Below are 26283 nucleotides of genomic sequence, written 5' to 3'. Positions count from 1 at the left end.
CCAAAAATAGTAACAAATCTCACAATGGAGACATTACTGGTGGCCACTCAAGCAAATCGATGAACAACGAGATGACAGTGCTACAATACTACTGGCTGGGGGATGATGGAGGGAATTCAAAGGAATCGGGAGTTTAACAGCAAATAAGATGGTACAAATCAGGAAAGAGAGGAGAGGTTGAGGGGTGGTCTGGAAGAGGTATAGTGAAGATAAGAGAGTGGGGAGGAAGTGGATATTAGGGCGGGAAGGTTAAAGCTTAGAAAACAGAGCAGTGCTAGGCGGCCGTGTTGCATGAGTGGAGAGTTATACTTGCCCACATGGGACCTTCCATCCTCCGAACTAAGTTCAGTTCACCTGTCCTTGGCCAGAGCGCGCACACGTACACCTCATGTCACGGGCAAGCAGGTGAACGCTAGTATCCATCTGGGACCTGGCACAGATGAACACCCAAGCTTCCTGCCAGCCAGGTGCTCCAAACACCTGAAATTGTAGCCCCTGCTCAGGCTGGGTGCCAGCCTCCTTCCCACTCCCCACCCCCACCCCAGCCCGCCAGCATCTTCATGGAGCTCTGTGGGATGTCTGCCGGTGGCTGGGCCTCCTGCCACACCCCTGTGGTGCTGTTCCAGCTCAGGGATCTGCTGGCAGAGATCCTGACGCTGGCACTCCTCGCTGGAAGGGGCCTGCCGGGTCCGCTGAGGCTGGTCCATCTGGGCAACGGTGGGGGGGCCCCATCAGGCTCACCTGTGCCACCTGTCCCCAAATAGCACTGCACAGAAAGCTGGGGGGGTGGGGAGGGAGCTGGAGAAGCAGACCCTGCAAAGCCATACATCCCACCCTGCCCCACCCCAGGGCTATAGGTACAAAGAAATGGAGGCTGGGAGCGAAGTGGTGTGTGTGTGTGTGTGTGTGTGTGTGTGTGTGTGTGTGTGTGTGTGTGTGTGTGTGTGTGTGTGTGTGTGTGATATGTAGAGGTGGGGTGAAGCAGGACCAGATCCTGCCACAGCTCTCCTCTTCATCGTGGGCACTTGGCACAGGGTCCCATGCAAGGCAGTGGAACACAGGCAGCTGGGGGGAGACCCTCTCCTGTCCCAAAGATCCTGCTTCTGGGGCGGGAGAGGGCAGAAGGCGGAGGTCAGGGTCTTGATTTCTGTCCTGGATGGGCCGGAGCCTTCAGAGGGGGAAGATGAGGAAGCCAGAGAAGCTGGAGTATTTCCAGCCCCCCAGAAGATTTCCCCGCCGCAGGCGCAGGGACACTCGGTCCCCGGGGTCCAGGGGGAGGAGGACGGAGCTGGTGGCTGCCTCCCGGGTCACATCGGGGTCGTTGGCGAAGGCTGAGATGACGGGCCAGGTGTTCAGCATCAGGCTCACCTGGGGATGGGAGCCCAGTCAGCACCGTGCCCCGCCTGTGCCTGAGGCACTTCCTCCAAGGCTTCCCTTTTCCTTCCAGCCCTGGGTGGACACTTAGGGATTCAGGGGTGCAAGGGACTCTGCTGGGAGGGTTGGGGTGGCGGGTGCGACACACCCCAGACTCTGCTAGGTGAGCCCTTTTCCTCCTCGTTACCCAAAACATAGACCAAGAGAGGCACTGTCCCCTCACAGGACCCAGGCGTGCTGGGCAAGTCTCAGATCCCTTCCTCTTTCCCGGCTACATGGTGCTGGGGATTGAGCCCAGGTGCTCATGCATGCAAGGCGCTCCCCCACTGAACCACAAGCCCTCCTTTCCCGACTGAGAGGGGGACAGGGCACCGTCACCTGGACAGTCTGGCGGTTGTACACCTTCACTACGTGGAAACGGAAGCTGTAGACACCCCGGACAGGGGCCACGAAGGAGCCCGAGTTTCGGTCAAAGCCGCCGCCCTCGTTCACCAGGACCTGGGGGAGCAGAGCCTGCTGATGGGGGTTCAGGAAGGGGACTGAGAGGAAGGGGAAGAAGAGGGGCAAGCAAGCCGGGACTGGAGGACTGGAGGGAGGGGTGTAGGCCGAGTGTGGGAGGGGATCAGGCAGTGGGGCCAAAGGCCAGCAGGCGGCCTTGGGGAGACACGGCCTTCAAGTTGGGGGGCCCGAATGGCCGAGTGCAGGTCCTGCAGGGCTGGGATTACCTGGTCGAAGTAGATGGCCCCGATGGTGCCGTTGCCAGCATCCCCTGCCGGCTCGTGGTGGTGGCTTCGGACCGCGGCAAATGCTACTCTTCCAGGGGGTGCCTCTCCCAGGGCTGCCCCCCCTGGCCCCCCAGCCACAGCTCGTCCAGGCTCACAGACCACCAGGCACTCGCCCTCTAGAAGGACCGGCTCTGTGCCCTCCTGGGCCCACCCAGCCGCCAGGACCAGGAGCATCAGTGCGGCGGGCGCTCCCCGGGGCTGCTGTGGCCCCAGCATCGCTGAGTGGCTGTGGGTGGGGTCTGGTCCCCTCTTCTGACTCCTCTCCCCAAACTTGAACACCCCTCTGCCCACCCCTCAGCCCTCTTCCTGCAGCTCACAGACACTCGCTCCTGGTCCCCTTCTCCATACGGCTCTGTGCCTTGTAGCTGTCCTACCTCTTGCCACCTGCGGTCACCACAGCCCCCGCCTCCTTGGCAGGGCAGTGACAGCAGGTGGATTCCGGGAGAGAGAGAGGAGGGATGAGACAGCTAGCTAGGAGGGTTCCAGCCAGAACCCCAGGGCAGCTCCTCTGGCGGGGGATGGGTAGGGGTGGGGGTGGGGTGGGGAGAAGGCTGGAACTGGGGAGCACAGAGAAAGAACTGGCTATGTGTTTGTGAGCACTGATGCCCCGGCTTCCCCGCTTCTAAAGGAAAGGGGTATCTCAGCAGTGCTGCAAGAAAGGGGGTACCCTGCTCTTTCCCCTCACTATCGTTTTTGCTAGAAAGTGTTTGGGCCAACCGTGTCCCCTTTTGTCCTTTACTGGGTCTTCCATTTCTTCCACGCAGGGGCTGCATCCGGCCTTTGAAAACCCTTTCACTATTCCCAGGCCTCATGCCCCGTCGAGGCGTTACCAAGGCCGCCTGGGGCCCGCAGCCTGGGGAGGGGCCCGGTCGACTCCGCCCCGTCCCGGGCCAGGAAGTGACTTAAAAAAAAAAAAAAACCAACAAAACATACACAGACACGCACGCACTCTCACGTAGTTGGGCTTGTGGGGTCCTGTTGGGCGAGGAACCCGCCAGCCCCGCCCAGATCGTGCCTCCGCCTGGCCCCGAGCCGAGCGGGGCGTCCCGCGGGCTGCACCGAGGCCGGGTAGGCGCCCCCGTGCGCGCGCGCGGGGGTCCCGGGGTGGGGCGCGCGGCTAGAGCGCGGGGGTGGGGAGGGACCCGAGCCGGGAAATGGCAGTCCCGGGACGTGGGACCACGGCCCAGGACCAACCCTGGCGGGGATTACCCCTGACGCCGTCCTGCCCCCGGAGGAGGCAGAGTCCGCCGAGGAGATGCGCGTGCGCGTGCGCTCCGGGCCGCCCCTCCGGGCTGGGCGGGGGCCTCCCGCTCCACCCCAACTTTCTGCGCTGGATCTTCGTTTCGTTTCCTAAAGGCCCGATGGCCGTTCCGGAGAGACGACCCCCGAGACCAGGCCCGGAGGCCCCCACCCCCGGCCAGCCCTCCAACACGGGCCGAGATGCGGGTGGCCGGCGGGCTTGCTGACCACACCAGCGACTGGGGGGGCCGGGACCTGTGGATCGCCGGCGCCGGCCCCGTGCTGCGGCCGTGAGTGGGGGCGCACGGCAGGGCCCCGAGCTGCCTTCCCTCCTTGCAGGCCCCGGCGGCCCCGCAGCCATGCAGACCTGCGGGGCGGCGCCCGAGACCCCCGACCGCTTTGCCGTGTCTGCGGAGGCCGAGGCCACGGTGCGTGAGCAGCGGCCCCCCGTGCAGCGCATCTTCCGCGTGAGCGTGAGCGTCCTCCCGAAGGACTGTCCCGAGAACCCTCACATCTGGCTGCAGCTGGAGGGGCCCAAGGAGAACGTCCGCAGGGCCAAGGTGAACTCGCCTTCCCGCCCCTCCCCTCTCAGACCCTTCCTGGAATCTGTGGTGGAGAAGGGCGGGGTGCAGAGGAGTGGGGAGGGGGTGGTCCTCCCAACTTTAACGATCTTCTTGACTTTTTTTTTTTTTTTTTTTGCTTTTTGGGTCACACCCAGCGATGCTCAGGGGTTACTCCTGGCTCTGCACTCAGGAATTACTCCTGGCGGTGCTTGGGGGACCATATGGGATGCCAGGGATTGAACCCGGGTCGGCCGCGTGCAAGGCAAACGCCCTACCCGCTGTGCTATCACTCCGGCCCATCTCTTCTTGACTTTGTATTTGGAGTTTTGGTTTCGTTTCCCGTGTAAGGACCCGGAAGGAACGCAGAAACACAGACACATGCGCGCGCGCGCACACACACACACACAGATCAGGGCTCTGAGTCTGGTTCCTTATCACCTTCACCCTCAGTACCCTTGGAGGGTGTGGACACTATTTGGGTGTGGGCAGTGGAGCCACCTCACTTCCTCTGGCTTAAGTCTGGGACAGTGCCACTTCCCGTGCTCCTTGTGACCAGGGTTTCAATTTTCTTATCTGTACAGTGCCAACAACAATGTCCACTGCCTTGGGTTTATAGTGGACGAGATAAGGAACGCAGAGCTGCATTCAGTAAATGAGGGTGATCAGGATGGAAAGAGACAACCCAGTGCATGCACAGACCCCTGAACAATGTGGGGGTTTGGGCATCAGTCCTCACTGCATGGGAGTGTTTATCTAATGTTGACATCTCTCCACCCCAATTTAAATATAGTGTCCCTTGCTATTTGAGGGGAAATGGACCCAAGGACCTCTGAGTCTATGCAAGTCCCTTAGAGTTGGCCTTTCTTATCCAGGAATTCAACCAGATTCTTTCACCGATGGTTGAATTCAGGAACTTGCAACCTGTGCTTGGAATATGAACCAGCCACGCCCACATCCCTGTTGCTCAAGGGTTTATTGTGTACTTAGAATTAGGTTTGTAACCAGTTGCTTAGAATAGTATCTTAAAGAGAAACAAGTAGTACAGGGAGACTCCAGTCCAGCCCCTCCCCCCCACCCCCCACCCAGTTGAAAAGGGAAATTGAGTTTCTTACTTCCTTTCCAGGCAGGGGGTGGGGGTGGGGGGCCTGATGGCTTTGCCCCAGGAAAAGCAGCGAGTAGGGAGCTGGAGTCCCAAGCCACTAAGGATCCCAGTAGTTTCCTTTCTTCCTGCCCCTTTCCAGGAATTCCTCAAGGGTCTCTGCAGTCCAGAGCTGCAGAACGAACTCCACTACCCCCCGGAACTGCACTGCATCTTCCTGGGAGCCCAGGGCTTCTTCCTTGAGTGTCTGGCCTGGAGCACGGCTGCCCATCTGATACCTGGCATGCCTGGAACACTGAGCGTCAGCGGCCTGACCGAGGCCGTGGTCATGGCTCAGAGCCGAGTGGAGGGCCTGGTGGAGCGGTTGAGCTGGGACCTTTGGCCGGGGCCACCCCCTGGCACGCCTCAGTGTGCTTCGGTGCTGAGGGACTTCTCTGCACTGATCGAGTCAAGGGCCGATGTCCACAGAGAAGCTTTGCTGCAGCTGCCCCTGGCTGTCCAGGAGGAACTGCTGAGCCTGGCTCACGAGGCATCCCGGGGGCAAGGACCCCGGGCCTCTCCCTCCTGGGAGCTGGGGAGCCCAGAAGTGCTGGGTGCTCAGCCGCTGGGGGTCAGAGCTCTCTGGGAAGCAGGTGGGGAGCCCCTAGAGACTGGGACTCCGGGGCAGCGAGAGGCGGGGGGAGAAGGCTGGGCTGTGGAGGTGTGTGGGAATCAGAGTGGTCCCTGGGAAGGCGGGACGGGGCTGCATTGGGAAGAGACCCAGTGGAGGCAAGCGGGCTGCAGACCCCAGTCGGCACAGCCCCTGAAAGGGAAGGCCCTGGGGGAGAAGGGGGCACTTCCGGAGGGGGGAGGGGTCTTTGTCCAGGCCGAGCCCCCTGGTGTCCCGGGGCCCTGTCTGCGGGCAGCTCAGTCCCGGGGAGCCTCCCTCCACCAGCGTCTGCAGAACGGGAAAGCCGCACCTCCCAGAGTGCCCAGCCCCCTGCCGGCCCCCGAGCCTCCGTGGCACACTGCGGACCGAGGGGACCAAGGGGACCGGGGAGACAGGCAGCAGGGTGGGCCTCGAGGTCGGGGATCGTCCTGGAAAGGTTCGAGAGGGGGCAACTTGGTGACCGGCACTCAGCGTTTCCAAGAGGCTCTGCAGAACCCCTTCACCCTGTGCCTCGCCAACGTGCCCGGCCAGCCAGACCTCCGCCATATTGTCATTGATGGCAGCAACGTGGCCATGGTGTGAGTGCGGGGTTGTCCTGGGGGGGAGGGGGAAGAGGGCTGTGGAGAGGGGGGAGAGGGGTGGCTTTGTTCACCCTGGGGCACTTGCTGGGAGACAGGAGGCTGCCAGGGCTCCCCTGTGCAGCCCACCTCAGGGGTGCGGCAGACAGCTGACACGCCCCCCTACCCATCCCCCTTGCGCCCCCCTGCAGCCATGGCCTCCAGCACTACTTCTCCAGCCGGGGCATCGCCATTGCTGTGCAGTACTTCTGGGACCGGGGCCATCGGGACATAACCGTGTTTGTGCCTCAGTGGCGCTTCAGTAAGGACTCCAAAGTCAGAGGTGAGACGGGCCCCCTCCTTCTCCTCCGCCGCCCTGCTTCCTTCTGAAGTCATGCCTACCCTTGTTTCTCCCTTTCCCCAGAGGGACACTTTCTGCAAAAGCTGTACTCCCTCAGCCTGCTCTCTCTCACTCCCTCCCGGGTCGTGGAAGGCAAGAGGATCTCCTCCTATGATGACAGGTACCTACCTGCCTCTCTCCCCCACCTTGGCATTCTCCTCCACCTGGCAGGGCTGAGGGGAGAGCCAGCGGCCCCTCCCTTCCCGTCCCTCATTCAGAGGCCTGTGTGATGGAGCAGCTAAACCTGCCCTGTGGGCCAGATGAGACAGACTGGAGGCAACTGTTTGTCCATTAGTCATTCATCAAATAAAAGGATGCCTCGTATTTATATAGGGCTTTACTGTCTAGACAATACCGGTTTAGCGGAAAGATGGAGAACCGATGACACAATAAGCTGACAAGTGCCTTCTTACAGTCTGTCCAAATGTATAGAGAAATTGCCCCTACATTCTGGGGAAACCAAAGTAAATGTTTAAAATAAGTTAGAGAGAGAGAGAGAGAGAGAGAGAGAGAGAGAGAGAGAGAGAGAGAGAGAGAGAGAGAGAGGTGAGTAGGGCATTTGCCTTACATAGGACTGACCTGAATTTGATCCCTAGCACCCCATATGGTTCCTTGGAGTGGTCCTTGAGCACAGAGGCACAGAGCCAGGAGTAAGTTCTGAACACCGTTGGATGTGGCCCACAAACAAATAAAAATCAGATGAAGAGACATAATTCATGCGCAATAGGACCGCACAACATGTGATACTGTAGAAAGGTCCCTGGATTGAGAATTTAGGTCTTTGAGCCCTAGGGTGCACTGACTTATTGGCTCTGTCCCTGGGTCTTCTCTTAGTGACTTCTCAGTTCCAGAAGCTTTTTTTCCTTTCATTCACCCTCCTGGTGAATATCAAAAGGAGGTGAGGGATGTACCTGCCTCACAGGGGTGCTAGGCAAGAGGGTGGTGGCGTTGCTTCACTTTCCTGGGTCCCATTAGTTACTGCAGAAGACAGACGCAGAGACTGAAGGTCAGAGTGATGAATTCTCTTGGCGAAGGTGGCTAAATGGCAGCGGGGAAAATGAGAACTTAGAGTTGCCAGATGGTTTCAGTGAAGGCCCGTCCCCTTATCCCCTCGAAGGGGTGCACACATGGAGTGGAAATTAGCAGCTTTTCAAGGTATATTTCCCCCTGACCCCGTGCCACCCCACCAATTTTACAACTCTTGATTCTTCACTAGGATTTCAGTCCTAAATAAAAAGATTAGTTTCCAAACCACTGTAGCACTATAGCACTGTCATCCTGTTGTTCATCGATTTGCTCAAGCAGGCACCAGGTAACATCTCCAAACCACAGTGATGATATATTTTGTCTTTTCAGATACCTTATTCTTCAAGAAGTAAAGGGTATTCTACCTAAAGGCAGTTCATCCCCGCCCCCACACACATAATATTTTGTTTTCTTTTTTTTGGGTGTGTGGTGGGGGGTCACACCGGGCAATGCACAGGGGTTACTCCTGGCTCTGCACTCAGGAATTACTCCTGGCGGTGCTCAGGGGACCATATGGGATGCTGGGAATTGAACCTGGGTCGGCCGCGTGCAAAGCAAATGCCCTACTTGCTGTGCTATCACTCCAGCCCCAGTATTTTGTTTTCTATCTAGATTTCAGGTTATGATGGAACCTTGTTTCCACACCAGCACTGACACCGGTTGGAACTAAAGATCGAGTTAGTTGTAGTGAATTTGTTTATTTTGTTTATTTATTAATTTTTGGAGCCCCACCCATTGGTGCTTGGGGGATACTCCTGGCTCTGTGCTTGGGATCACACTCTGGTTCTGTGTAAGAGATGTCTCCCACAAGCAAGCCCTGTCCTCAACCCTTAAGAGTCCTATCTCTGGCTCCTGTCGTGCACATTCGAAGCATGTGCCTGTGTGGTTATGTAGACCCTGATAAGCAGACAGCCCAGAGTTTGAACTTTCACATAGTTTCACTTAATGAGTCAGCACAGGTCGAGTGAACACTGCAGAATAGCATGTGATAGCCGTAAAACATGCTCAACCTAAAAATGCCTTTTGGGGCTGGAGCAATAGCACAGTGGGTAGGGTGTTTGCCTTGCACGCGGCCGACCTGGGTTCTATTCCCAGCATCCCATATGGTCCCCTGAGCACCGCCAGGAGTAATTCCTGAGTGCAGAGCCAGGAGTAACCCCTGTGCATTGCCCGGTGTGACCCAAAAAGCAAAAAAAAAAAAAAAAAGCCTTTTGGATACATTAAAACACACACACACACACACACACACAACTGCCTCAGTTTGTTTCCCACACAGAACCTGGCATACCTAATGCTGAGTACCAGTTCCCTCTGACACCAGATACCTTGCTGGCTTGCGCATGCCGGCTACCTGCTTTGGATGTCTGAGCAGAAGCAGGAATGCTGGAAATCAGGGAGAACCTGGGTATTTACTTAAATGAGCGAAAGAACATGTACATCAAGCACTTCAGGAACTCAGAGGAAGGGAGCCTCCACTTCTGACTGGGGTGTTGTAGGAAGAGAGATATTCATCAGAGTCTTGGTGGGTGACTGAGTGGGACATAGGCTAGGGTGGGTCTCTTAATTTCTAAATCTCTTTAAAAAAAAACGCTCAACTGCTTCATGAGCCCTTGCCCTGTCTTGTGGAATCAGAATGATCAAAGTGGGGCCCAGACATTCCTTTCATAAGCTTTCCTGGTGACTTTGCCCACCGGGGGTGTGGCAGCCACATGCAGCTCAAGGAACAGTTTGAGGAATGTGGCAGCCAGAAAGTGCAGGGCCTGTTTGGACAATGGTGTCAGCTGATTATTGATTTTGGCGGGAGCTGAGGAGAGTTAGGGATTACGGGGGTGGGGGGGGGGGGAAATAAGGTCATCAGGATAGCTTAAGCTGGGTGAGGAAGGTCTCCACTGCCAGGCTGCGGCACGTGGACTTGATTCAATAAAGGGCAAGAGTGGAAGAGTGTCGGGGAGAGCAGTTCTCTTGCAGAAGAGTGGTAGATGGCTGGGCCAGGGTACTTCCTTAGTAGGAGGCAATGCAGTTGCAGTATCCGAATAATTAAGGTAGCAGTGGTTGGAGTGGAAAGGAAGGGGGCCACATGGAAGGCTCTTTTTTTTTTTTTTTTCCTCTTTGGGTCACACCTGGCGATGCACAAGGGTTACTCCTGGTGCTCTGCACTCAGGAATTACCCTTGGCGGTGCTTGGGGACCATATGGGATGCTTCACGAATTTGTGCAGGGGCCATGCTAATCTCTGTATTGTTCCAATTTTAGTATATGTGCTGCTGAAGTGAGCACACAGGGGACCATATGGGATGATGGGATTCGAACCCAGGTTGGGCGCGTGCAAGGCAAACACTACCTGCTGTGCTATCGCTCCAGGCTTTTTTTGAAGGAAGAACATAGTAGATTTGTGACTGGTGGCGCGGGGGTGGGGGGAGAGGACAGAGCCAGAGCTAGATCTTCCTCTTTTGTAGACAGGTTTTGAAGCATTAGGCGGAGCAGGGTGGTGAATGAGGGGATGATGTGGGAGACATGTGGGTTTCATCTTTGTCCTCTCACCTGTGACATCGGAATCCAGTCACTCACCTGGTGGCATCCAGGAGTTGCCCGCCTTGCCCCCCGTCTCCCGCCCCCCGCCGCCTCCCCCTCAACTCCCAGTCTCCATCAGCACTCTCTGGGGTTGGGGTCTCGCACATCCTAGTATGGCTGCCATGGGTTTGAGACAGGTTCATGGTGAAGCTGGCTGAAGAGACGGACGGCATCATTGTCTCCAATGACCAGTTCCGGGACCTGGCGGAGGAGTCTGACAAGTGGATGGCCATCATCAGAGAGCGGTGAGGGAGGCCTTGCCCATCCTTATCCAAACCCAGCTCTGCCCTGCTATGGGCTCCAGGACCCTGGGAAGGGAGTTGACATGACCCTGAGGGATGGTAGCCATGGCAACTGATGATGGTGGTGTTGGTGGCCTGGGAGGAGGGCGGTGGCCCCATTCGTGACCTCACATTCTCTATGCCCTCTAGTTTGCTGCCCTTCACCTTTGTGGGCAATCTCTTCATGGTCCCGGATGACCCGTTAGGGCGAAACGGCCCCACACTGGAGGATTTTCTGAAGAAGCCAGTCAGGTAATGGCCCAGCCCTTTCCTTGCGGGGAGGGGCTCACCCAGCGATACTCAGGGCTTACTCCTGGCTCTGCACACAGGAATTACTCTGGGTGGTGCTCGGGAGACCATATGGGATGCTGGAGGTTGAACCCGGGTCGGCTGTGTGCAAAGCAAACACCTACCTATGGTACTATAGTTCCAGCACTTAGGCAGCACCCTGTCCTGGCTCTCTCTCCCCAGGAGCCCTGCTTGGGACTTGGAGGCTTGGGGAAAGGGTGACCAGCCCGGGTCAGCTTCATTCCCCACGTTCAGTTGCCTTGGGCTTGATCTTTAACTGCTGCCCAGCAAGTCCTAACAGAGCCTGCTGGTGGCTCAGGGAGTGGCTCCTGTTTGCCCTCGTCAGTCTGTGGGATGGAATCATAGCGATGGTGGTTACTTTCACCTACAGCCTGTTGTTGGCGGGACACTCCCTGCTGCATCCCTGATTCATTGATTAGACTAGAACCAGATCAGTTGACACTGACCCTCTTTCTTCCTGCGGACCTTGGCCTTTCCCCTTTAGCAACGGGTTGACACTGCCACCCAGTGGTTATTGTGGGGTACGGCATGATTGCTGCCTTCTAGCACTCTCCGGATGCTCATTGGCTTCTCTCGCTCTCCCTGCTTCTTCCCAGGACACCGCAGTCCTCTAAAGCTCAGAATCCGGCCAGGGGCCTCCCAGAACCTGGCCCGCAGCGGCCGGGGAAAGAAGAGGAAAAAGTCAGCGGCATCCGGAAGAACCGGGAGACGGAGCGGCTTCGGAGGCAACTGCTCGAGGTGTTTTCGGGCCAAGATCACAAGGTGGACTTTGTCCTGCAGCGGGAGCCCTACTCCCGGGACATCAACCAGCTCTCCGAGGCACTGCTCAGTCTGAACTTCTGAGCGCCGCCCGCGCCTGGTCTGCCCCGGGCTGCTCAGACCCACACTGGCCCTGACTTGGTGCTTTGCCTGAGGGGGGGCGCTCCAGTCCCTGATAAGCACCCTGCCCTGTCCTGGCTCTGGGGCAGTGGTCCTGAAGGCACCTCCCCCACACTGCACAGGAGCATGCACGTGTGTGGGGTGCCCAAGCCTGGGGCCCTGGCGTCAGGGGCTCCTTAAAGGGACCTGCTGTGGACTTCTCCCTCCTCTCAGGAGGCGCTGCTCAGCATTAATTCCCCACCTTGCCTCTGCACAGGGTTTTGGGGGTTTGGGGGTGGGTGGCGCTGGAACTGTAGCAGCAGGCCAGACTGCTGGGGATTGGGACTGGCTGTTCCCCTGGCTGAGCGGGATGGAGGCGAGGTGGGCAGTGGAGAATGGACAGGTGAGGGGGAGTTGACCCTTTCCTCGGCTGCTTCCCAGGCTTATTAGCCAGGGTCCTGGGAGCAGGACAGGATGGGAAGGCTTGGGTGCTGTAAGGCTGGTATCCCAGGCCTGGGGTCGCTGGTGCCGGTGGAGAAGACAGAGTACTTGGCCTCTGGTGTTCGCTCTACCTCCTGTCTGGGACCTTGACTGAACAGCTTGGCCTTTACTTCTGCATTCAGATCAGGGGCATATTCACCCATCTGGAGGGGAAACAGGAGCCAGGAGGGAAGATCCTTGGAGGAGAGGTACTTGGACCAGTCTCAGGTGTGTCTCTCTGTAGCTGCACAGGCTCCCGAGCCCAATCCTTTCTTCCAGGGAGCCAGGGAGACCCAGTCTCCAGGGCCTGTGCTGAGAACTTCACGCTGCATCCTCACTATAACATGCCCTATCATGGCTGCATATATCCTCAGTAGAATCCTCAGTTTAACATGCCCTGTCATGGCTGCGGCCCTTTGGGCCCCCCCACCCTCTCCCCCGACCAGATCCACATTTATGAAATAGTCAGTTAGGGGTGACTGTTTGCATTACCAAAATACTCTCAGGGTTCTTCCGAACGGCAGCTTTCCTGTTGCACTCATGCGTGTTTACAGATTAAGGGTCCGAAAGTCCCCACTTAGATGCGCTTGCTGGAGTGCGTGCTGAGCCCCCGTCAAACCTGCAAGGCCGTGCTCTGTGGTGACGATGCCAGTGTGACCTAACCCTCGCGTTTCCTCCACTGAACTCCGCTGATGCATAAAGTGAGGCCCTCTTCTGTTGTGTGTGTGCATGTGTGTGAATGGGGATGGGACGGTTGAGAGAGGTTGTACCGCAACGAGCCAGTTATCTAGAAAAATAAAAACTCAGGCGTATACAAGTCATTGGCTGGCTGACCACCAGGCTGTCACCTCAGGACACTGCCTGTGCTCTGACTCCTGCAGGTCCCTCATCTGCATGGAGAACTGTGTCGTCCGTCGGGGAACTTGTTAGTGCCTAGCGCACACCCGAGTCACCGGCAGTATTGGAAGCCCTTCGTTGTACATAGCCCCTAGTGTGCTTTGACTTCTGTCTTTGGGGCTGTCACTCCCTGATAGTAAGCCCACAGCCAGCTCACTTCCAGAGGCTGAGCCCTGAGGGAGTGAGATGAACTGAGCCAGGTGCTGGGGTGCTTCACCCTCTGCAGGCCTTGACGGCTGAGCCCTCAGTAGCACGGGCAGTCAGACATGGTTGCTCCAACTCCTCGGTCCAGCCGCTGGCACGGCAAGCAGGAGCAGAGGGGCCTTCTCACTGGTGGCTCCACAGTGGGCCAGACTGAGCTTGGGCTGGGGACAGGCCAGTCAAGGAAAGGATGGATTCAGAATCACCCCACCCCGGAAGGAAATACATACCACTGTATCACTGTCACCCTGTTGCTCATTGATTAGCTCGAGCGGGCACCAATAACGTCTCTGTTGTGAGACTTGTTAACTGTTTTTGGCATATCGAATATGCCACGGGTAGCTTGCCAGGCTCTGCCGAGTGGGCGGGATACTCTCCGTAGCTTGCTCGGCTCTCAGTCCAAATTGAGGGGTGGGGGCGCTAAGAGAACCACTTCTGGTCACGTTGGGGGCAGAAAGCGGGATAGACAAGTGGGAAGAGGGCCCCGGAAGAAGAACACGGGATATTTTTCCCCTGACGGGGAAGTTTGTAGGTTCTGACCCATTCCTTGCTGCTTTTGCTCTCGAGGCTGGTAGGTACACAGTAGGTCAGAAGCTTGTTGTGCCCTGGGATGTTGGACCCTGGTGGACAGAGTCACCAGGACCTACCACCTGTCTGTCTTCTCCTGGTGGCCCTGGGTGAGCAAGGATGCAGGGTGGCCACAGGACATCCCTCCCTCACCTCCCAGTCTTGGCTTCCATCAGAACTTCACGCCCTGCACCCTGCATTTGTTACCAGTTTTCAGGGGGATGGGGGATGGAGAGAAGGAGAAAGGAGATGTTACCCAGTGTGACTTTCCAAACCTCATGTAGGGAAAGTTATGGAAGGTGACATTCCTTGAGATAAATCCCGGAGGATCTCAGCCAAAGAGATGAGCCAGAAGCTGGCGAGGTAACTGATTTTTATTGCCCCAACCGAAGGACAGAGGGGAAGGGGGCAGGAGTGGACACGGTGGGACACCAAACCCCGACATGCTTTTATGAGGAGTGGAAGAGGTTAAGGCTTCCACTCATCAGAGTGACCTGGAGGCTGTGGTATGGGGAGCAATAGGACCACGAGAAAGGGGTGCGGGGCAAAGACGTTCTTAAGAAACAGGCTTTCAGGTCTGCAGAGGGTCTCAGTGTGAGAGTACCGGGGCCTGTTCTGGCTCTGACCAGGAGGCCCCTGCTGATGGGTGGGCCTTGGGACTCGTGCGGAGTCTCCGGCTTAGGTTACAATTTCTTGCAAGGCAGCCCTGAGCTCCGGGTAGGAATACTTGTAGCCTGCAGCCAGTGTCCGCCGCGGGATCACCTTCTGGCCCTCCAGCAGCATGATGGCCCTCTCTCTCCCAAAGAAGGCCTGTACTATGGGGCTGGGGACAGGGATGAAGGCCGGGCGTCCTAGCGCCTCTCCCAAGGCCTGGGCAAACTGAGCATTGGTTGTGGTGGCAGCGGGGGACACCCCATTCAGGACGCCCTGCACGTGCTTTGCTTCCACAGCCAGGGTCAGGATTCCGGCCAGGTCTCCAATGTGAATCCAGGGGAAGAACTGCCGGCCAGAGCCGAGAGGGCCCCCCAGGCCAAGGCGGAAGGGTAACAGCATGTGACCGATAGCGCCGCCTCCGCGGCCCAGCACGACCCCTAGGATGGGGCAGAGAGATGGAAGGGGGCAGCCCCTCAGCCTGCAGCCAGCCCTGCTGGTCCCTTTCCTTCCTCCCCCTTCCCCCCAAGCTAAGGGAACCAGAACGTAGCTCAGGGGTGTTCCCAGGCAAGTCCCATCTCCCATCTAGCCAGAAGTGGTGTCACCTCCTACTTCCTGTAAGCTCAGCTCTGGATCTTTCCAGCCCCCAGTCAGAGAAGATGGTTTATAACCGCCTGCTGGTTTGATTCCCAGATCACTGGCTCTCACCCGAGCGCACCACCACCTGCCGTGTGGAATCTCCAGGAAGTCTGGCTGCAGCTTCCCACTTGGTGACCAGGTTGGAGAAGAAGTCAAAATCCCCTCCTGGGCTGTCTTCGTCATACTCCGCAGTCAGGCTGGGCTGGTAGAAAGCTGGGGTGGGGTGGGGGAGAGGAACAGCCTTGTCCAGCTGTCCTGGGCCTGGCCTTACCCTTCCCATGGGAAAACGGTGCCAGTGATGGTTCCCGGAGAGCTGATCTTCCTGTCCTGGGGGAGTACTTAGGTGTGGGCCTAGGCTAGAATGAGGTTTAGTTCGAAGACTTGGGTGCCAGGCTACCCCAGTTCTCACCTCAGTTGTCATTCATTCATGTTTGGATTTCAGCAGACTAGGAAAGCTTTCTGCAAAATCTCTACCTCACTGGGATGGGAACAGTAGTGGTATCCACTCACTGGATTTAATAATGAGCTATGAGGAAGATAGCTCATTATTACAGTTGCAGCAGGTGTACTGACCACAGATGGCTGGCAATTATTTGGTTCTTATAGTGAAACAGGAGAACGGGGAATCCTGTTGCTACAGAGCTGCCCTGTGGAAAGCTGGACACCTGGGACAGGTGAATTTTGCTCGACAGTGCCCTTCCTGCCCCACCCCCTTCTCCATGGGCCTCCTTTTTCTGAGTGAAAGTACACAAAACCCAGGACAAACCAGTGCGGGCAACTCCAAGACGCCCCTATACTTGGAGACCCCCAGAGGTGTCAGAGGGGGCAAAAAAGAGCTTGAATTACCCCTCAGCAGGCACCGCCCAACCCCGCCCCCCAGCATTATTGGGGCTTCTGTGATGTGCAGCATACCTACACCTGTCACCAAGACCCAGGCCTTGGGTGGCTGCGGGGCCTTGGCGATGGCCCCAGCCAGAATCTGGGTGGTCTCCAGGCGGCTGTTGAGAACCTCTTTTTGGAAGGCTTCATTCCACCTGCCGAAGAAATTGGGGCATAACACTGGTCACATTATCGGGCACTTCCCACTCCCTCTCTTTCCCCACGCAAGTATATAAAAGTGCTCTGTGGATTGCTCCTGCCCAAGGACAAGGCTGGGCCTTCTGGGGCCTCTCGAGGTCAGCAGTGGGGCGGGTGGCGGGGCTGGCGGGTCGCGTGGAAGGGGTCGGGGACACGGGTAGGACATGATCCAGGGGCTGGCTCGAGGCATCTTCTCCGCGGGCGCGTCCTGTCGCCCGCCACCCACGCGGGCCCTGGTGCCCGGCTGACCTCCGCAGGGGGTTGAGGATGTTCTCCCCGGCCAGGTTGACGGCGGCATCGCAGGGGGGCAGCCCCGACGAGGCGAGCTCTTTCTGCAGGACAGAACACAGTGCTCGCGACGCCCCAGCGGATGGAGACTCCCTCCGAGCTCCACCTCCCAGGGGTGTGTGGGTGTGGGTGTGGATCGGGAGGGGGGGTGGGAGGGTGTCCCACTTACCCACGTGACGCGTCCCGGTCCCGGCTTTCGGGAGACCAGCGTCACTTCGTGGCCCCGAGATTTCAGGAGCTGCGTGAGGGCTGTCCCCACGAAGCCGGTGCCGCCACCTGGTGGGAAAATAGGGGGTGTTTATCCTGCGGGCTCTCCTGCTCCGGTGCCATCCCATGCAACTGCACACTCGTGGCGTGCAGAGGTGACCCGGGTCACGGGGATGGAGGGCATTCGGCCCCTACAGCCAGGAGGGCGAGAGCAGGCGGCTCGTGCACGAGACAGAGCCCTCCCTTCCCAACCGCTTCCCAGCTCTCAGCCTCAAGCTCAACCTTCTTCCCAAGAGCCCGCCCCTCGCCCTCCGCTCCAGCCTCCCTCACCCACAAGCACCCGCATAGCGACCAGGAGCTGGCGCGCCTGCGCGAGGGTTTCGGGGCGGCTCCCTGCCGCCCACCCCGCCCTTTGTTTTTAGGCGACACGCCCACCGCCCCGCGCATGCGTCCTTCTGGCCGTGAGCTCCCATGGTGGGGCGGGGCGAACTGGAATTGGGCGTGGCCCTGCCTCGAGACCCGGAAGAATTCCTAGAGTAGGTCCATGCTTCCGGTCCTGGTTGTGGGTGGAGTGAAGGCGGTCAGTGGGTGGGGCTGCAGGCTCTAAGCAGGCGGAGGGGCGGGAAAGAGAGGAAAGAGGTGAAGGAAAGCATGGGTTTAGCTGGGAAAAATAAAGCTCTGAAGTTTGAAGCTGTTGCGGTGGGGGTTTGGAGTATGGGCGTGACCCAAAGGGTTCCAGCGAAAAGGGTCTCAGAATAGACATCACTGAAACATAATCTGCTGAAAATTCTGGTATGCAGGCTTTCACGGGGTGGGGATGGGCTATCTCCCCCCACCTCCCTGTACTTCTGGAAGCCTCAGCAGTCACATCCGTACCCCAAAGCTGCCACCCAGTTAAAATGCTACTCCAGCATTACCATCCTGATAAAAATACTGAATGCCCTGAACAAGCACCATGACCTCTTAGTACCTGTATTGCAAACATGATGCATGAAAGGAAAGGAAAGAGAGAGAGAGAGAGAGAGAGAGAGAGAGAGAGAGAGAGAGAGAGAGAGAGAGAGAGAGAGAGAGAGAGAGAGAGAGAGAGAGAGAGAGAGAGAGAGAGAGAGAGAGAGAGATAGTGCCTCCCATATAGAGACTGGGGGTAGTGGGTGGGGTGTTGGGGGTGGCGGGAGGGAAGCGAACATTGGTGGTAGGAAATGCACACTGCTGAAGGGATGGGAGCTGGATCACCGTATGACTGTAACCCAATTCTGAACAGCTTTGAAATGGTCTATCTCATGGCTATTCAATTAAAAAAAAAAAAGAAAATATTCCAAGTTAAAAAAAAAGCATTGGAGCAAGTCTTGGCACAGCATGGACACCCCTCCCCCCACCCTAGAGTATCTGACTCCTATATGCAAGAAAGGATATCCCAAGCCCAAGTTACTCAAACACTCAAAACCCAGGCTTCTCAAATAACACTCCAAACCCAAATTACTCAAACAATATCCCAAATGTTTCTTATTCCGGTTCCATGCTAACTGTCGTGTAAACATTCTAAAGTTCCTCCTATCTTAGATCACCCTGTTTTAGTCTTCTTCTGCCAAGGATTTCCTCTTCTCTTCCACAACTGAATGGCCCAAGAGAGTGCTGGCATTTGCTTCTCCTGGTCTTTTGTCTTAATAGTTTTTTTATCTTAATCTTGCTTTTGTCACCCAGAGCACTGATTTCCATGTGTCACTAATGTAATGTCTAGTTTTCATTCTCCTTACCTCTGTATCATTGGATCCTTGTTGATTCCCTCCCTCGTGGGGGACTTTTTCCTGTTTTTTCTTTTTTCCCCCCTTTATTGGTGTTTCTTCTTCACTTAAGATCCTGAAATGTTGGTATTCCTCAAATTTGGGCCCTAGAACTGCCATCTCTTGCCATGCTACACTTTTCCTTCCAGTATCTCTGGGTGAATCCAGTTACCCCTTTTTGCTTTTGTTTTTATGAAAAACAAAATTGATCCAGTGTCCCATGAACTTTGAACTAGACACTTCTTGGATATTTGAAACCTTGTTGATTGTGTTTATTAAATCATTATCAGATTCATTTATTTCTTTCTTCAACTTTTGAAGAGAGGAATGTCAAAAGATTGTGGACATATATTGTTTTTCTTTTTTTTTTTGGGTCACACCCGGCGATGCACAGGGGTTACTCTGGCTCTGCACTCAGGAATCACCCCTGGCGGTGCTCAGGGGACCATATGGGATGCTGGGATTCGAACCTGGGTCGACCGCATGCAAGGCAAATGCCCTACCCTCTGTGCTATTCCTCCAGCCTCTGTGGACATATTTTAAAAGCAACACAAGTTCTATGTTGTGATGAGGGCTTCTCTGAGAGTCTCTAGACCATGCCTGGCACACTTCTGCTGCTAGCAAAGGTTGGGAATCTTCCTACCTCCCTAACTGGTACTTTCTCAGAAAACCTTTGAAACATTTACAATTTCCTCTGGTTCTCTTCAGATCTCTCTCCTCCCATGAGGTAAAGCTGCTCGGATAAAATATCAGGCTTCTCCTTCTACTCCAATTTATTTATTTCTTTTCTAATTTTATTCTTTTCTACTCTAATTTCTGTAACTAGTCTTCCAAGATCTACTTACAACACCAAAATATTCTTTTTTTTTTCTTTTTGGGTCATACCCAGCGTTGCACAGGGGTTATTCCTGGTTCATGCACTCAGGAATTACTCCTGGCAGTGCTCGGGGGACCATATGGGATGCTGGAAATTGAACCCGGGTTGGCCGCTTGCAAGACAAATGCCCTACCCGCTGTGCTATCGCTCCAGCCCCAGGAACACCTAAATATTCTCTCCTCAAAAATCTTGCTTTCAAATGTGAATCTCCTTTTCAGGCTATGATTTATGGAATAAAAAAATTTTTTTTGGTCATTTTTTAGGAAAGGGATAACTGCTGAAGTGGATTAAAGTGTGGTGGGTAGTGAGAGAGGAGTACCATGGAACAGAGTATAATGAGAACTACTGAGAGAACTGAATTTAGTATTATGGAGCAGTCAGTGTATAATACTTCAAAGAAACATGTTTTCCTGAGCAGCTGGAGCTATGACTGCTATATAGTCTTGTTTCAGAGTAAATTTTTTCCATTACAAAACATTTTTTTCTGGGGCTGGAGCTATAGCATAGCGGGTAGGGCGTTTGCCTTGCACGCAACCAACCCGGGTTCGACTCCCAGCATCCCATATGGTCCCCTGAGCACCGCCAGGGGTAATTCCTGAGTGCAGAGCCAGGAGTAATCCCTGAATATTGCCGGGTATGACCCAAAAGGCAAAAAAACAAAAAACAAAAAAGCAAAGCATTTTTTCTGGTAATAATTTACCATAAAATCATTTAAAAATAATTCAAAACATATAGGGGAACTTAATTTCCCTAAATGACTGATTTTTTATATCATGCTCAACTGTGGAGGACACAAAGTATATAACAGAATGGAGGGAGGAAGAGAGGAAGCCAGCTCCATATTTTAGATAACACTTCAACAACTGCTTTAACTCAATCACGTTTATATTTCCCAGCTTTCACTATTCCCATGCTTATAAATCCCTGGTCACCATTATCTTTGCTATAGCTCCAAACTCTCCCATACAGGGCACTAATTAACAAGGAGATACCACGAAGACTGTGCACTGGCCCCAGGAACCCCCTGGAGGCTCTGCCTCCCCAAATACCTTCTGGATTTGGTGAATTTGAAAGTGCAGGTGATGTAGGCAGGTAGATATGAAAGGCCCCCATGGCAACAGAATCTCTAGGAGGTTATAAAACCAATAGCCCTAAGGCTGCAAAATCCCACCTTGTGAGCTCAGAAACTAAGTCCTGATAAGACCCTCACCTGGTATCTTACAGACCCAGAGAAGGCTGGGTCCCCAACTCTGAGAGAAACTCCAGCAGGAACAAAGGCCAAGAAAAGGAATGTCAAAGAAAACCATCAACAACTCTCAACTCTGTTCCATTAGCAATAGACTTTTACCTAGTTAGAAAGCCCCATGTGAAGCAGCTCGGGGGGAAAAAAAACCCTATAAAAGCCAACTTGAACAAAGAAAATGTGTGCATATGCTGCCCGAGCCTGGGTGCTGCTTGTGTGCACTTGGCTAAGCACATGTGGCACCAAAACACATGTGTCGCCCAAATCTCCCCTCTTGAGATGTGTATTTGGGCTTTCTCCACATTTGGAGAAGCTCATGTTCTCTCTTGAGCACTTCAATTCTTTCTTTCTCTCCCCACTTTCATTCCTCAAAAAACCTCCAAAAAAAAATCTGTTTTTACTTCACTGCTTTTCTACTCCTGAAATTCTTTTCTATGAGAAATACAAGGACAAAACAGGTCTGGGTAAGGCTTTCCTTCTTCTGCATAGTGCAAGCCCTCACTCCAGCCTGAATTCACAGCTACCCAGAAATCGGGTGATAGATATGAACTCCCGTGCCAAGAAGGAGAAGTGGACATCAGCTGTGGCTTGATGGCTGCCTAGTGTGGCTGGTAGGACTTGTGGTCTGTGCAGTAAAGGGGTTCATTGTAGAACTCTCCAGAGCCAGGCAGAAGGCTCAAAGGGTTGGAATACATGCTTTGCATGCGGAAGCCCTGAGTTCAATTTCCAGCTACCCAGATGTAGCGTGAAACTCCCAAATAAAATCACCAGCAGCAAAAACTGATCTCTGTGGAATCATTTTCTCTCTTTACTCCAATCCATTTTTCTTCATTCCTTCAAGCTCTTTCTACTCTTATTTATTATTTATTTATTCATTCTTATTTATTTATTTATTTATTTATTTATTTATTGCTTTTTGGGTCACACCCGGCGATGCACAGGGGTTACTCCTGGTTCTACACTCAGGAATTACTCCTGGCGGTGCTCAGGGGACCATATGGGATTCTGGGATTCGAACCTGGGTCGGCCGCGTGTAAGGCAAACGCCCTACCTGCTGTGCTATCACTCCAGCCCTATTTATTCATTCTTGATAGGCTGTTCCTGGGCTGGGAGAAAAGAGATTAAAGAGGAGACACCCACGCACGTCTGGAAGTTTGGTCTTTATTGAGATTTATGGAGAGTCTGTCATCAGGCCAAAATTGTCTGAGGTATTGGGATGGGGCAGAAGTTCAGCAGGAACTGGATGCAACTTGAATACTGCCAACACAGAAAAAAGCCTTTGGTTCCATATTTCCTCTCTGGCAGGCCCAGGAACCATGCTCAATTCTCTTTCAGGATTTTATCAATCCAGGGCCGGAAATAGGAGATCCGGGTGAAGACTGCAGGAGGCTTGGCGTTAAGCTGTCCATAGGACACAATGCCTTGGGCCACACCAGCACACAGAAGAGGGCCCCCCGAGTCTCCCTGTAGATATATATATAGAGAGAGAGACAGAGAAAAAGAGAGAGAGAGAGAGTGTCAGGGAAGTCACTCAGAGCTGCACATGGGCCATAAGAGCTCTGTGTCTATTGTCTAATGCTCCTTATTCCCTTTGTCACCCCCTGTGCCCTCTGTAGTGGTCAGGGATGGCACCTGGGGCCATGGGAGAAGGAGCCACAGAGGGACAAGGCCAGTTTCCTCAGTCCCACGGGCTCATACCTGTCACCTATGACCCTTCTACTTATTCCATCTCCTCTCAGGAGGAGATGTGGCGTACCCCAAGTGATGTGTGTAGAGGAGCCAAAACTGAAGATCACCTTATATGCCGACTTGATTTTGTTGGGGTTGCCCACACACAGCTGAGATTTGTGGTTGAAATAATGGTAGTGTTTACAGGCCTGGGGCTCCATGAGCCGCTGCTTCACCTCTTGCAGAGTGTCGGAGCCAGGAGAGTGTATTCCTGTTCGTCCCCAGCCAGTCACACGGCATATCTTCCCCGGAGGGATGAAGTTGGGCTGCGATGGAAGGGGAAGTGTCCCCACAGCCAGGGTCAGGTTGGCTTTTTCCTTCAGCTGTGAAGGGAATGAGAGGCTGTTTGCACTAGGAACGAATGGGGGACAGTGGGAGGACATCGGGAAGACATTGGGTGGTGGGCTGGGAAAGTTTCGGGGCAAAATGGACTTGTAGAAGAAGCCCAAGGGAGTCGGACGTGGGGAAAGCGGAGGGAGAGTTGTCACCTTTAGTAGCATGATGTCATTGCGAATAGTAGAGTGGCTATATTTGGGGTGGACGAATTGCTTTTCAACCTCAATTTTCTGCTGTGTGTCTTCTTCCTTGCCTATATTATGGGCTCCCAGGGTGACGGTAATGGAGCTGTTGTGAGGGATAAAGAAGGTGAAAGAGCTGGTTTCTCCTCAGACAGGCCCTGTTTTTCAGAGTCACTGAACGTTTTCCCCTCCCCTTCTCAGGTTATTTGAGACACTTAGTGCTGATAGGGGGCTCAGGCTCAGGTTTTGCTCAGGGAAGAACTTTTTTTTTTTTTTTGACTTCTTGGGTCACACCTGGCGATGCACAGGGCTTACTCCTGGCTCTGCAATTAGGAATTACTCCTGGCGGTGTTCAGGGGACCATATGGGATGCTGGGAATCGAACCCGGGTTGGTCGTGTGCAAGGCAAACGCCCTACCTGCTATCGCTATCATTGGTGCTATTACTCCAGCCCCCAGGGAAAGACTTTTTCAGGAAAGAATGCACGTGGAAATTTTTGGGGATTGAGCATAAGTCAGGGAGGACCCAGGGACAGGCCTCCTTAGATCCTGACTCCTGGAGCCCATTTCCAGTAAGAGAGAGCAGAAGCAAGGGGTATGTGTTGGGGTCCACTGGTGGGCCCTGTTTTCTGCCTCTTTTGGAAGGAAGGTTCAAGTCCGTAAGAATTAAACTTAGGCTAGTGTCCTTGCAAAGGGCTCAGAGAACTGGGTAGGACCCTGAAAAATGAATCCCTCACTTTACGGGTTGGGGTCAGGGACAGAGGCTCCTTTAAGAGGGACTCTGGGATGGGATACTTTTCCTTTGAAGAAGCTGAGCTGCCAGTGACAGGATGGGGGGCACTTACTCAATGAAAGATCAGCCATCTTACCCCCCAAGTTTTACATCTCTCCCGCAAGGGATCCAGGACTCTCTTCAGACCCCACTAAGAGGGGGTCCCTGGTTGCTTCCCTGGCTGTTTATCTCCATGTGGAGAGGGACGGACCCTCTGTCATACCTCCCAGCGCAGTGTGCAGCCGTCAGCACGAAGCTCCGTCTTATCAGGAAGCCACCACAAAATTCCCCAAAGCCCTCTTTGTTGCGAATATCCAGGAAGGCCATGTAGGGGCGGGAGTGTGGCCTGCACTCTGTGCCCCCGATGATCTCCCCTGGAAGAGAGGGTTCAGGGCCTGACGCATGGTGCTGGGGAAAGAGGGCACTCCGCAGTCTCTGGACTCGTTCCTGGCTCTATGCTCAGGGTTCACTCCTAGCTAGGCTTGGGGGAACACATGTGGTGCCAGGGATTGAACCTGGGTCAGCCACTTGCAAGGCAAGTGCATTACCTGCTGTACTATCTCTCTGGCCCCGACATCTTCTTCTTCCATTTGTTTTGGGGCGACCAAGAGATGTTTAGAGCTTACTCCTGACTCTGCACTGAAGGACCACTCCTGGTGGGGCTTAGAAGGCCATACGTGGTGCCATGGATTGAAGCTGGGTAGGTTGTGTGCAAGGCAAGCACCCTGTTTGCTGTACTATTGCTCCAGCCCAGGGGAGAGGCTTCTTTCAAGATCCCTCCTTACTGGGCTCTGTCCCTCAGCTCTCCCTGTTATTTGCACCCCATAACTTTTAATTTCTCCCTCCAGGCACAATAGGCTATAGGCCTCAGATGCTTTATAAAAATTGCATCCCCTGGGACTCATTGCCTCATCCCTGGATCTACCTCCACCCTCCTCCTGAGCAGGACTGTCCCTTCAAGGTCCTGGACCATCTCATAGCCCCTGAGCAGGGTCAGAGAGGGCCCAGTGACTAGAGAACACATATACCCGAGGCTCAGGATATGAGGGTTTACGGGGCTCTACAGACATCATCCTACATCATGTCTATTATGTCGGGGAAGATCCAAATTCCTCTTCCGCCTGCTCTGCGCTCTGCCTGGGTCATGGGATTCCACGTTCCCGGGAACCACCAAGGTTGCAGAGAAAGGGTGAGCACATCCGAGTGGACACTTCACCCTGGCCCTAAAAAGGACACCCCAGGACCTGGTTTGAGTGTCAACTATATTCTGACTATGCACTGTTTTGGAGGAGAGCCTGCAGTCCCTAGAGGGGGATGCCCAGAGACTCACCAGCTTCAACTCGGGTGCACAGGAGAAAGAAGAGCAGGGAGAGAGGGCGAGGCTGCATCTTCCCAGCGAGGCTGCCCCAGGCAGGTGCTGCTGCTCTTTTCCAGTTGGGGGTTTTATAGCTGCTGGCCAGTGAGGGCAGGGCAGAGCTGGTGACCACAGGAACTGTGTGGTCAGGCCCTTTCCCCTTCTAAGCTGGTTTTCTTTCTTTTTCTTTTAAATTTTATTGAATCACCATGAGATAGTTACAAGCTTTCATGTTTGGGTTACAATCTCACAATGATCAAACACCCATCCCTCCACCAGTGCACATTCCCCAACACCAATATCCCCGATATACCCCCCCTTTTCCACCCTCTCCCTGCCTCCATGGCAGACAATATTCCCCATACTCTGTCTCAAATTTTGAGCATTATGGCTTGCAACACAGACACTGAGAGGTCATCATGTTTGGTCCATTATCTACTTTTGGCATGCATCTCCCATCCCGACTGATTCCTCCAGCCATCATTTTCTTAGTGATTCCTCTCTAGTCCATCTGCCTTCTCCCCTTCACTCGTGAAGCTGTCTTCCATAAGCTGGTTTTTTTTTGAATCATACTCCCCCAGAGTTTTACTAGAGATAAATTGCAGCCTGAATTCCCAAGACATGGCTTCCAGGATGAGTGCAACCAGCTTTAGGGATTACCTGGGCAGAAGGTAGAAGGATCATGCCTTTCCTGATCAGGGATTTCTCCAAAGGACCATCTGTAAGGTCTATGGGTGAGGGAGGGTACTAATACTGAGTACTCAGAGAAAATAAACTTCTCTCTCTCTCTCTCTCTCTCTCTCTGTGCATTTGGGCCATACCCAATGGAACCTAGGGGCTACTCCTGGGTTTTGTATTAAGGAGTGACCCTTGGTGGTGCTGGGGGGCCCATATGTAGTACTGGGGATTGAATCAGAGTTTGCAATATAAAAGGCCAGTGTCTTGACCCCTATGCTATTGCTCTGGTTCCCATATGCATTTTTATTATTATGGCCACTGTAGGAAATGCATTTTGCAAATGACCCAATGTACATGAGTCCAATATAAACGAAACAAAAATTTCAGGGAAGCATATTTATCCTCTTGTGCAATGCATGCCAATAAACTTCATTCCATTTCACCCATTGCATGTTAAAATGTGTTTTTTTTTCTTTTTGGGTCACAACCGGCAATGCACAGGGGTTACTCCTGGCTTTGCACTCAGGAATTACTCCTGGCGGTGCTCAGGGGACTATGGGATGCTGGGAATCGAACATGGGTTGGCCACGTGCAATGCAAACACCCTACCCTCTGT

The 26283-nt window shown here is 54.4% G+C and overlaps 4 protein-coding genes and 1 pseudogene across 5 annotated transcripts; 1 reads left to right on the top strand and 4 right to left on the bottom strand.

The window, feature by feature from the left end:
• Positions 1-949: 949 nt before the first annotated feature.
• Positions 950-3019, bottom strand: CBLN3 (cerebellin 3 precursor). The gene is made up of 3 exons (XM_004609663.2): positions 2100-3019; positions 1753-1872; positions 950-1368 (listed from the first exon to the last, which is right to left on the bottom strand). The coding sequence occupies exons 1-3, from the start codon at positions 2373-2375 to the stop codon at positions 1171-1173; spliced, it is 594 nt and encodes a 197-aa protein (XP_004609720.1). The 5' UTR covers positions 2376-3019; the 3' UTR covers positions 950-1170.
• A 55-nt stretch (positions 3020-3074) lies between these two features.
• Positions 3075-13483, top strand: KHNYN (KH and NYN domain containing). 2 transcript variants are annotated; one of them, XM_055133611.1, is made up of 8 exons: positions 3075-3227; positions 3738-3958; positions 5203-6287; positions 6479-6609; positions 6691-6787; positions 10400-10507; positions 10694-10795; positions 11449-13483. In XM_055133611.1, the coding sequence occupies exons 2-8, from the start codon at positions 3758-3760 to the stop codon at positions 11693-11695; spliced, it is 1971 nt and encodes a 656-aa protein (XP_054989586.1). In that variant the 5' UTR covers positions 3075-3227; positions 3738-3757; the 3' UTR covers positions 11696-13483. The 2 variants fall into 2 exon arrangements, with proteins under 2 accessions (XP_054989586.1, XP_004609486.1); XM_004609429.2 differs by lacking the exon at positions 3075-3227 and having other exon boundaries at positions 3251-3958.
• LOC129403890 (U6 spliceosomal RNA) lies at positions 9878-9968 on the bottom strand (annotated as a pseudogene).
• A 728-nt stretch (positions 13484-14211) lies between the features above and the next one.
• SDR39U1 (short chain dehydrogenase/reductase family 39U member 1) lies at positions 14212-17169 on the bottom strand. Its single transcript, XM_004609662.2, has 6 exons — positions 17048-17169; positions 16680-16786; positions 16472-16554; positions 16058-16179; positions 15215-15358; positions 14212-14946 (listed from the first exon to the last, which is right to left on the bottom strand). Exons 1-6 carry the CDS (start codon positions 17061-17063, stop codon positions 14534-14536), a joined length of 885 nt encoding a protein of 294 aa, XP_004609719.2. The 5' UTR covers positions 17064-17169; the 3' UTR covers positions 14212-14533.
• Positions 17170-21938: 4769 nt separating this feature from the next.
• CMA1 (chymase 1) lies at positions 21939-25023 on the bottom strand. The gene is made up of 5 exons (XM_004609428.2): positions 24966-25023; positions 23859-24009; positions 22835-22970; positions 22415-22669; positions 21939-22082 (listed from the first exon to the last, which is right to left on the bottom strand). The coding sequence occupies exons 1-5, from the start codon at positions 25021-25023 to the stop codon at positions 21939-21941; spliced, it is 744 nt and encodes a 247-aa protein (XP_004609485.2).
• Between the last annotated feature and the right edge of the window lie 1260 nt (positions 25024-26283).

The sequence above is a fragment of the Sorex araneus genome, chromosome 3 (assembly GCF_027595985.1).
Source record: "Sorex araneus isolate mSorAra2 chromosome 3, mSorAra2.pri, whole genome shotgun sequence".
NCBI lineage: Eukaryota > Metazoa > Chordata > Mammalia > Eulipotyphla > Soricidae > Sorex > Sorex araneus.
The sequence above is the reverse complement of the archived record's forward strand: the minus strand, read 5'-3'. Positions and strand labels throughout refer to the sequence as shown.